This window comes from Acipenser ruthenus, chromosome 2 (assembly GCF_902713425.1).
Source record: "Acipenser ruthenus chromosome 2, fAciRut3.2 maternal haplotype, whole genome shotgun sequence".
NCBI classification, from domain to species: domain Eukaryota; kingdom Metazoa; phylum Chordata; class Actinopteri; order Acipenseriformes; family Acipenseridae; genus Acipenser; species Acipenser ruthenus.
The window spans coordinates 30,811,220-30,822,304 of record NC_081190.1 but is presented as its reverse complement, the minus strand read 5'-3'; the positions used below and the strand labels follow the sequence as shown (position 1 = coordinate 30,822,304).

Here is an 11,085-nt window from a genome sequence, read left to right as displayed (position 1 = left end):
TTTTTTTTTTTTTTTTCTGGTCCACACATATCCTTTGATAGTAATCTGATTAAACCCAGCAGGCTTTTAGAAGAGATCAGACATCAGATCACAGTTGGCAAACAATTACCTTTCTTCACATATTTGTCTGCAAATCTGGATGCATTTCCTATGCTGCTGTATTGTGGAGACGGGTGGGAAATGAAGCAGGCTCACACAGGTATTGCAGGTTCTTGAATTCAACGGTTTATTGAAAAGCAACAGCTGAGTAACGCAGTGTTACACAGACTGTAGAAACAAAAGAAAAGCACACTGTGCCACGACAACTAAACTGCCACGCATGATCTGTACAGAGTTTAGTCAAGAAATGCCAGTTACTAGTCTGACTGCATCTGACTTATCTAAGCAGCCTGTAGCCCCCTCATTTAAACAGGTAAAGGTAGGAAACAACAGAGAGGATGCAAATTGACTCAATGTTCTATCTAAAGACGATTGCAAAGAGGCCATAAACACTGTTCGAAATTAATTGACAATGAAAGTAAAGCTCTGCCAGGTAAAATAATCCATAAATTGATTTAATATAAAAAAATACACATTTTATTGCTGTCATTGAATATGCTCTGCATATTCTATCTTACCATGGCAACATGCCTTAGTAACTAATATTGATATTAGTTGCGTTCATACGTATAAACCAATTTATTATGCTCCTTCCTGTGCCATCGCCTTCTTCAGTGTGCAGTCAGTGCCGTTAATGTTTTTCATTCATTACATGAAGCACTGAAAAGCGGACAGTAATAGGCTACATTTAAAAGATTTGGACAATTAGAAAGAAATGAGGTTCACACCAATAACAGAAGAATGTAAAAGATACAAGAAGAAAAACAGTTCCTGACATAAACCTCACAATGTCGTATTTGCGTTCAGTGGGAGCAATGAGAGAACTTCACCAGAGACCTGGACAAACGCCTTTCAAATTTCATGTTGCCAAAAAAACAAAAAACAAACTTTAAATCAAGCATTTTTAGCAGCGCTGACCATTGCATGTGCAGACATAATGAATGCAGCATTTTCCAGAGCAGCCCTTCACAAAAGAAACTCTCAGCCAAACATAAACAGCTTAAGAAAGAAAGGCAACCAGGTTTAAGAAATAGAATCGTTGAGTTATACTGCACCACTTGTGTATTACTGCTCAAAAGCAACTTGAGACATATTATTGTGTGGTAATATATTCTGACCCATATATCATTCTATGTATACACATCCTCTCAGCTGGGGCTTATTTTATATATTTTATTTTATTCCTGTTACAGTGGGTCTATAGTTACCAAGGAATAATATATTTGATTGTGGAGCGCTGCAGTGGTAAAATACAAGTTTATCATGCAGTAGTTTGTGGTTTTTCTAATTTTTCATTGTACCAGATAAAGCTAATAGTGTTATATTCAGATTGTCATCCAAGTGATAAACCTGCCTATAATGTAATTCTCAATTATAGCTATCATGTTCTGGCTACTGGTATTTATGGTAATATGTTATAAATGTCTGGTTAGATATGGTTCAAAGACATGTGGACATTAATAGTAGTAATAACATAAATCAAATGTTCTACATGGAATAGCAACTTGCAGCAAATCTTTAGTACCTAGGTCTAAGTATTCATTTTAAATCTGCATTCATTGTCAGGACTTAGAAATATAATAAAAATAATTATTCACAGTACATAAGGCTGCAATAAAAATGTAAAAAAACATAACAGGACATGGTTTAAACAAAAAAAAATCTGGATGGCTGGGGGTCTCCAAGGACTGCTGCTTAAAATGTTGCGTCAACTGAAATATACAAAGAACGCTGTTTTCATAGTTTTCCATGTTTTACTGCCAAAGGCATTCATCTGTGGCTTTTAATGATTTTATTTTTCTTTGAATGTTTCTAAAATGTATTCAATTGTTTTGTGTGAAAATAATGTAATGCGTTTTTCTAAGGAATCGGGGAACCATTTGTTATTGTTGTATTAATTACAGATGACCTATTGCTTTAAAATTCCTCATAAAATAAAACAATCTGTATTGTGAATTAATTGTGATTTTCAGTGTTAAAAAAAAACAACAAATTCAACCTAAGAGATTTTACATAAAATACAAATATCTGTTTCTTTAATCCAGTTTTGCATTAAAACAAGGAATTCGTCAATGTACATTTGAAACTGGGGCTAGTACATTATTTACAGTATGGGCTACAGTCTTCTGTACTTTAAAAAATGATTTACACATTAAACAATATATAAAATAAAACATCTGCATCAATAAAGGAAATCAGTGGTCAACAATTTGTTTGTTACTACTGTACAGTATGCTTTTTATGAATACTAAATATATTGCTTTGTCTGCTTTTCCTAGAAAAGACGACTCACAGAAAACCCTGTTGCCGATAAGTTTTATTGAAGCTTATATTATAATATGTGTCTGAAATAACAATCCCAGTGTGGAAACGGTTAATACCCTGTACCAACCACTTACAAAACCCATTTATCTCTGAACCAGTTTAAAGAAATATCAATTCACTCTCCTTAAATACTGTTATTTTATTTTGGAACATAGTTTCAAGAATACATAAAATACACATTTTCAGAACATTTTATATTTACAAATGTACAAAACTAGACATCACTTAAAAATTATATTACATAATTATTTGTCAAAGTACTGTAAAAAAAAAAAAGAAAAAGACTGTTCTGTGGTAAGATTTTAAAATGTATTAATGACTTTACAAGTTATTGCACATTGGAACCACAGTGCATTTAAGATTGTGAATGAGAACCCTTTACCTGACTGTTATCAAGCCTGTGGGTTGGAAGAGTTCACCTCCCTGACAAGCATGTGGCACTTATGAGAACAATGGCTTCCTTTTTCCTTTGGTACCTTTAATAATATTGAAGTCACTGAGCACCATCCAGCAGAATTCTATACATTACTTGTGTACATTAAATGTATGGCTTTCTGAACCATTACAAAAATATAGGTCTAATACACTGCTATGAAACAAAGTTCCAGGGAATGCATATATCAAAAATCTTTCAAAAATCCTTTTTCTTGCCCTGATATCCATATTTTCCAGTTATCCTTTAGCACCTGGTCTTCTGTCAAGGTAAATGTTGTTCCAGTTGAAAAGATGGTCTCCCTTCAGTTGAGACATACCTTTGGAATGATTGATCTGTATTCCCAGTCTTTGGAAGACTTGTCTGGTAATATCTAAAGATAAAGCGCTGGTACGTGTTCATTACCATGGAAGACATGGCTTGTCTTGCACAATGCTGAGTGTCTTTAGGCAGTGTGTATTATACACATTTTTATCTTCTCCTGCTTATAAGTGTCGTTTCATGTGTAGTGCCAAATGGTCTGACCTTGAAAAGGCACGGTCACATTTCTGACACTGGAAGGGGCGATGCCCAGTGTGTTTCCTGTAGTGTCGAGTCAGTTCATCTGAGCGGGCAAACTTCCAGCCGCATCCCTCCCAATCACAGTGATAAGGCTTCTCCCCTACAAAAAAGAAAGAAAGAAAGAAAACCCAGGCTGTCAGATTTACTCCAGTATATAAAATACACAAGTTTCACCACTGATGATCAGAAACGCTTAGGAATTTCCATGCATATTCTCCCATTTTCTGGTTCGTTTTACAAAACTAGTAACACACAGTATTTCAGGGTCTTTTAGGCACTCAGATTGTTTGTTTCTCATTTGTAACAAAAGGAATGTTCTTGTTTAAAAAATATGCAGCAATTAAAGACTGGAGTAAATGGTTTAAAAATAGACAAATATATTGTAGGTTTTCATAATTTGCATTTTTTATCTATAACTTTTAATATATGACAATAAGTTCAGCAGTGGGACTACAAAGAAACTTACAAATGTGCAAACATTTAGTGTAATAATGGTTTATTTATTACAGTCAAGTTGGTGTTTAGTACTCCTGATTCCTGTTGCATTCTGTAAAATGATTCTCATACAGGGAATAAAGAAGACAATGTTGTTTGAAACCCTTCATCTGTAGTGTCTGCTACTGTTACAAAGTTGCACAATTACTATAATTATTGAACATGTTTATGTATTTCTTGCAGTATAATGGTATTCCCACACTGTTTCATAGAACATGAGCAAGAGCTGTCAGTTTTAAAGGCTGCTATTCTATATCATTTGAAAAATATGTCAGGGCTTGCATTACTTTATGCATTATACCTTTTTTGCTGCTAGCTGTATAGATATGCTAGTTCACATTACGCAGACAAGAAAAACTGCAGCTCATTATGCTGTAAATCTTTTTTTTATTTTTTTACCTACTAACAGGTTATTCAGGTGCAAACTGGGAGACTATACAAATGTGAACTATAAAGGCATGCACTGCCAAGTCTTTGTGTAATGCGCTGACATTGTCCTCTTTGTCTTTGCATTTGTGATGATATCCATTTACATTGCAATATAAAAACATGCACATCAACAATTTAACCTTCCCTTAATGGGATTCTTTATACCCTGACAAATGCAAAGCAAAGTGGAAAGTGGAAGCACAGTAAAACAACCAGGTCACAGTACAGACACACATACAATACAATCATGTGGACACAGATAGAGGTTACAATGTTTTGGTAAAAATAAATCAATAAATAAACTACTCCAAACATGTTCAGTCTGTACTACGTAAAATAATTAATCACAAAGAAATAGGCACATTTTTGCAGAAAACACATTTCCATTATTCCCATACCTAATGCCTGCAACTGATATAAGCCATTAAGCTAAATGAAATCATGACAATGTGCTTGTTAAAAAATAAACAGATTTTATTTTTTTAATACATTTTGAATAAAAATAAAACCAAAAATCACTCCCTCTGGAAACAAAAAAAAATATTTTTGTAAAAGTTGTTGCACGACAGCCTGGTATTGCGTATGTATTTCTTGCATGTTTTTCTATTGACTGAAAATAAAAAAAGCAGTTTTTTCTATTTTAAGCATACCTGTATGAGTTCGATGATGTGCCTTGAGATGGGAGCTCTTGGTGTAAGTCTTTCCGCAGCCTGCATAGTCGCACGTGTGTGTTGCTATCCTTTTCCTGGGCCAGGACCGACGGCCTCTTTTTGGCTTGGGTTCTTCCGGCATGCAGCTTCCTGGAGACATGAGCTCTAAAGGTGAAGAGGGTGGAGTCAGCATCGCCCCTTGAACCAAATGTGGACCTTTAAAAACATTTAGATATAACTGACCTTGGTACTGGAGTGGAGGCTGTTGCTGGAAAGAAGGGTAGTTGCTAGGTGCATGGTAACCTTGTGGTAGTGGTGGGTGACTTAAAACCTGAGGTGAGATATGTCGTTCTCTATTCATGACTTCCTCGGGGGCAAGGGGTAGTCCAGGCCTTTTGGCCACGGGCTGCCTTGTGGGAAAATCATGCTGTTCTAGTGGTGATCTTTGGCTATTTCCATGGGCTGGGTTACTTCCAAGATGGACATCCATTGGCAGTGTAATTGTGCAAGTGCTGGTGTTCTCTTGTTTGATCCTAAAAGGCAATGTGCTGTCCATGGCAGTAGCGCTTTTGCTTACGTTAATGGTCTGGCTGTAGTCCTCCATGTCCATTGTTGTCTTTACCACAAACTTCCCTTGGAGGCTTGTGGGTTGCAAGTATGCAGGGTCCAATTCTGGTCTCATGAGCTCAGCCACAAAGCCACCTGAGGGAGAAACATCACTAATATCTGGAATGGTGAAGGCAGCTGAGGAGTCCCTGCTGTACATCACATCAGTGGCAGGGTCTTGTGGAGATGGCAGTTGGTAAGTATAAGTGCCAGGGGAGGTGGCCACGTTTCTTGATGTGGAGGTCATTAGTTCCTGCTGATGCATGGTGTTTGATAATATAAAGTCATAGTCCAGCAGCTCAAGGTCCTCGGATTCCTTTTTGGTCATTGTACTCGAAAGGTCCTGGTCTTGTCTTTCATAGACTCGACCCGTGGGGACACAGGTTCTCTTCAGGTGAGACATCTCCTGTTTCCATCTCTGCAGATATAAATACATGATTTAATTAAACGATTTTCATAACTGTAGTAATGTCCTAACTTTAATACACACATAAACAGCTCAAGATAAAGACCGCCCAAAGCCGGTCCCTTTTGATTTGGATTTAATATTAGTATTATTAAAATAAAACTGTTGTACTACTACTACTACTACTACTACTACTACTACTACTACTACTACTACTACTACTAATAATAATAATAATAATAATAATAATAATAATAATAATAATGTGAACATATTAATAAGCCAGATCATAATATGTTTTACCAACTTTGAATTCAATTTAAGGTTTGTCATACAAATGTAATTATCCTAGTATAATTCATTCCTATACTCTAATACATATTTGTTTGAATTGTAATCCCCTGGTACAGGTGTAAATTGCACAACGCAGCGACCGCCCTGTTTAAACGTACCTTTCATTCTGCACAGTGAGAAGGAAGTACTACCGGTATTGTATTCACCTCCTCAAAATATAATACTAACACACAAATAGAACCTGAATGGCTGACGCTAACTACAATGTTTTAATTGAAAAGTTTTAAATTGGTAGTTTGGTATAGTCGCTTGCAAAGCACTTTGACGAGAGGATCTCCCAGATGTTAGAATCTCGAAAAGTTTCTGAAGCCAGCCTACGCCCTAAACTGCATTCGTAGCTACAGTGAAAGGTGTACACTGCAGCTATATACTGACGACGAAGAAATAAACGAATCGGCTACAACTGCAGCATTCGCATTTGAAAAAAAATAAAGGTACATTATTTGTATTCAATTGCTGTACATTTGATATAATAGTTATTAACACGATTGTAAGACGAGAAGAACAGACATTAATTTGCTGTTTGCTCATCTTCGTTCACCTGTCACTTTGAGCACCTTTCTTCAGTCAGGGGACATCATCGCATTTTGGCTAAAGAAGATCAACACAGGCTACGGGTAAGCATTTCTAGAAAGTAATGAAAACGTGTTCGTTTTGAATTGCAGACTTACATTGCTAGCGACTCCCTGTCCAGATGATGTATCCTTGACACTGGTGCCGGTGGCAAAGGTGGAAATGGAAGGTAGTGTCCCGCTCAGTGCCATGTCGAACTCGCTTGGTGGCTGGCTGAAAGAACAGAGGATGAAACTGTAAATCCGTTTCTGGTGATAAAGTCTCCAAAAACCTGCCGAAATTCGATGAGTTTTATAGCAGCAACAGAGAAAAACACGCACCTCATGAATGAAAAGCAGTTGTTGTTTGTTCAGCTTGCGAAGTATAATACTCGTGTGCACACGAATTGTACAGAATAATTTGCATTGGGATGTCAATTTCTTTCTTTTTTAGAGCAGTCTGTTAGTGTTATGAGGACTATGTCGGCAGCAGCACATAAGTCCGAGGCAATGAATGGAATGAAAAAATGCAAATTGATCAATTGCGAGGTAAGACCCGGGGATTCCCTCCTTGTGCTGCCATGGAGAGACGGGATTCTGTTGCCTGAGACTGTAAGTGCAGGACCGCGCGCAGGGGCTTCCCTTCTTAACTCCTCACATCAAGACACGCCTCCCTGGCAGTTGCCCTAACAACTGTATAATCAAAACAGTATTAAAAGTCGACACGCTTGCGAGAGGGAGAGGGAATGGGTTGGGCCGTGTCGTCACAGACAGCAGCTGGCTGGCAAGCCTATTGACGTCACTGTCACTGTTACTGTTTGGGACCAAAACACTAGGATGGCAACAGCATGGAGAACTGTTTGCTTTTATTTATTTTTAATACGAAAGAGACGGATTTAGCAACAGAACATGCACTGTTTGGGATAAATAAAGAAACCAGCATTTGAGATTTTAAAAAAAAGTATATATATTGTTGGTATTTTCCAGAAGTCAACTTCATTGACGTAATCCTGCATACTTTGTGTTGCCTTGATGAGTTCGTCAAATCGGGGGCGCCGTCTTAATCCTAAATATGGCTTCATACCCAGGAAGTTGTATTATAAAAAACACGCTGCGATATGTAGAGGTATGTTAGGTGTGTTGTAATGTATATATAATGGGTTGGCAGTTCCTGCAATGGTCATGATATATCCAGGCCATACCTGGTAGTTGCACTTTAAACTGGTCACAGATTCATAGTGTGTAATCCTGGTTTTGAAGCTGGTTAAAGTAGGTTCAAGAAAAAAAGGGAGCAGGGGAAATTTAGGTATATATATATATATATATATATATATATATATATATATATATATATATAATACTGTGTTATATGCTGTTGATTTTAAACTGGCTTTAATTCTTAACGTCGTTCTGATATATGTTGCAAAATAATACTGTGTTATATGCTGTTGATTTTAAACTGGCTTTAATTCTTAACGTCGTTCTGAACATGAGTTTTATCATAGTGTAACAGTGAAGCAGTGCTTCATATTCACAACACTTTTTACTCCAGTTATTTTAACTGTTTGTAAAGTCTGTTTTGATGGAATAACTACAATTTGGTATTAATGAAACAACAATGTAGAACATTTTCATGAAAAACAAACTATTTAAAAAAACGAGCAGACTTCAAATAACTCCTAGGCTTTACTGCTTTGTGTCAGCACTGCTGATATCTCACGTGCAAAGCAAGCCTATTTTCAAATCGTGAGAGAAGACCACTTATGTATTGCATAGACTTGGTTTTCTAATAGTGCCTGAGTGAGTGTGTATTGCACAATAGACATTTCTCAATGATAGCACATGGCTCCCTGCCAATGCTGGAGGTGTGTCCAGGAAATAGAAGTTTGATCTGGTTTACCTGGCTAGAAATCTATAAAGACTGTAGTTAATGCTAACTGAAAACTCATGCAAGTGCGTGCTACAGAAAGATAAAGTATGGTTTATGGCAGGTATTTATAGTTTGGAAGCCTGTAAGGTAATGAAAGTATATACAGTGGTTTGTAGCATGGATACAAGCAGATTAAACAGGCAAGGCCGAGAGATGGTTTTGAAACATTTACTGGCATTCATCTTATGGTATATTGTTTATTAAAACAAATTGGTACCTGCTGGGGAGTGTTACAAGGCAATAATGAAGCTTGTTATATAATTGAAAATAATTCTGCATTTTTATTACTCTTGAAGTATCTTAGAGTTTCCAAAGATTTGTTTAAATGTGTTATTTAAAAAAAAAAAAAAAAAAAAAAAAGATACTGTGGTAGATATACCAGTGTTTGGTGTTTTCTTTCCATTGCTGTGAATAAGTTTGTTTGTGGTTGGGCCTAACACTTATTTTATTTTGATCCCATGGACAAATCAAAACTGAATCTACAGTACATACATTATACAGTACTGCTGAGTTAAGAAATAGCCCACTAAAGTAAACTACAATTGATGCTTGTGTTGTTTCTTACTATTTTTATAACATTTTTGTTGTTTTCTTTTGACAAAAGACACCTAGAATCTGCATTTCTAAAGTGAGATAGTTTTAAAAATGACCACTAGGGGTGTGTAACTGTGGCAAATGTGAGTTAGCGAATGGTAAATCTTTATGCAAAATCATAATTTCAGGAAGGGCAGAAATGAGTCATTTTTCAAATCAACTCACTTCAGAAATTCAGCTTTTGTGTGTGGTTAAAAAGGGACACTCTAGCTGGAATAGTTAGTAAGCATAGCAATTAATGAGCTAAGCAGAAACACATTTAGATAATAATAAGAACCTACATATTAGGATATTAAACGGGTAGGAAATGAAATATTATGAAAATGTAGACGATATATAAGATGTACTGCTGTGGACATGTTAAGTTGTTCTTGTCATGTGTTTTAGAACTGTGGATAGTGCTTTGGTGTTGTGATGCTTGTTTCTTGAGGGTACACTCAGTCAAGTCCAGCTAGAGTGTAGTCAATGGAGAAAAGGTATCCTCAATCAAAGTTAGAACCTGCTCTCCATAAACTTTTTCTAGTTATGTGTTTAGGATGTGTAATTCTTAAAGAATGGTCTGTTTAATGCAACAAGGTTTAATGTTGAAAACACATCTTGTGACTTTTTATGTAATGCAAAAAAAACCCCATAAAATATTCCTGTGATTCATAAAATTACCCTTATGTTTGTAAGCTAATGCCCAACACACACAAACATGCGAATTAAACATGAGTAATAAATGCAGAGAATTGTTTAGTGGTGATTCTAATATGAATATAATGTATTCACAAGGTTCTGGTGTTTAAGTTTTATTTTGTATTCCTTTTTTTGTAAATTAAAAAATGCTTTAAATATATATATATATATATATATATATATATATATATATATATATATATATATATATATATATATATATATATATATGTTTATTCAGACTCTTAGCAGGGGAAATCTTCTTTATTGTGAACGACATATATATTTTTTACAGTAATAATCGTATTATTCAAACCAACCAATTTTATGAACAGCCATGACCCCAAAACAGGTTATATATTGTATACTGTCTGTTAGAATAGAACTCACTGGCAAAAAAAAAACTAAACAAAACAAAAAAAAAAAAACATCTGCGTCATCCTTGGAAGACTTCTTCAAATCTCATCTTAAAGTTATGCTGTTTTCCCATAGAACCAATGTTGGAGCCAGGTTGCCAAGCCAAGTTTAAAGTACAATGCTATAGAAAAAATCTGGTGGCAAGCATTAATGGTCTTATTTTCTTTGAAGGGCATATTATCATTGATCAATTGACATAAAATGTTGAGTTTTTCCCAGCAATGTAATTTGTCAAGCCAGTCATAGACCAAATCGGGCCTTGTTAACACTCATCCTTTCTACTAATCTGCACAGTGAAGAAACAAAGAGAACATCGTGTGGACACTGAATGGATATTGTGCAGCCTCTGTATGTAGGCCTGGTGACATCTAGCCAAATACCATTATGTCTAAGATGCATTTGTTTTTATTCATGTAGTTATGCTTAGTGCTTTTTTATGTTGTATAATTCTGTAGTTTCAATTTAGAATTGTAATCATGTTAAAACAATATATTCACTGATATATTAAAACAACTCCAATATTAAACATTGTAAAAAAAATGCACCTGGTGTTTCAG

General features: G+C 35.6%; 1 protein-coding gene across 2 annotated transcripts; it reads right to left on the bottom strand.

Moving 5' to 3' along the window:
• Nucleotides 1-2,140: 2,140 nt before the first annotated feature.
• On the bottom strand, nucleotides 2,141-7,539 carry LOC117408634 (Krueppel-like factor 4). 2 transcript variants are annotated; one of them, XM_034013809.3, is made up of 5 exons: nucleotides 7,252-7,539; nucleotides 7,030-7,144; nucleotides 5,236-6,016; nucleotides 4,993-5,157; nucleotides 2,142-3,518 (listed from the first exon to the last, which is right to left on the bottom strand). In XM_034013809.3, exons 1-5 carry the CDS (start codon nucleotides 7,254-7,256, stop codon nucleotides 3,343-3,345), a joined length of 1,242 nt encoding a protein of 413 aa, XP_033869700.2. In that variant the 5' UTR covers nucleotides 7,257-7,539; the 3' UTR covers nucleotides 2,142-3,342. The 2 variants fall into 2 exon arrangements, with proteins under 2 accessions (XP_033869698.2, XP_033869700.2); XM_034013807.3 differs by having other exon boundaries at nucleotides 2,141-3,518; nucleotides 4,993-6,016.
• Between the last annotated feature and the right edge of the window lie 3,546 nt (nucleotides 7,540-11,085).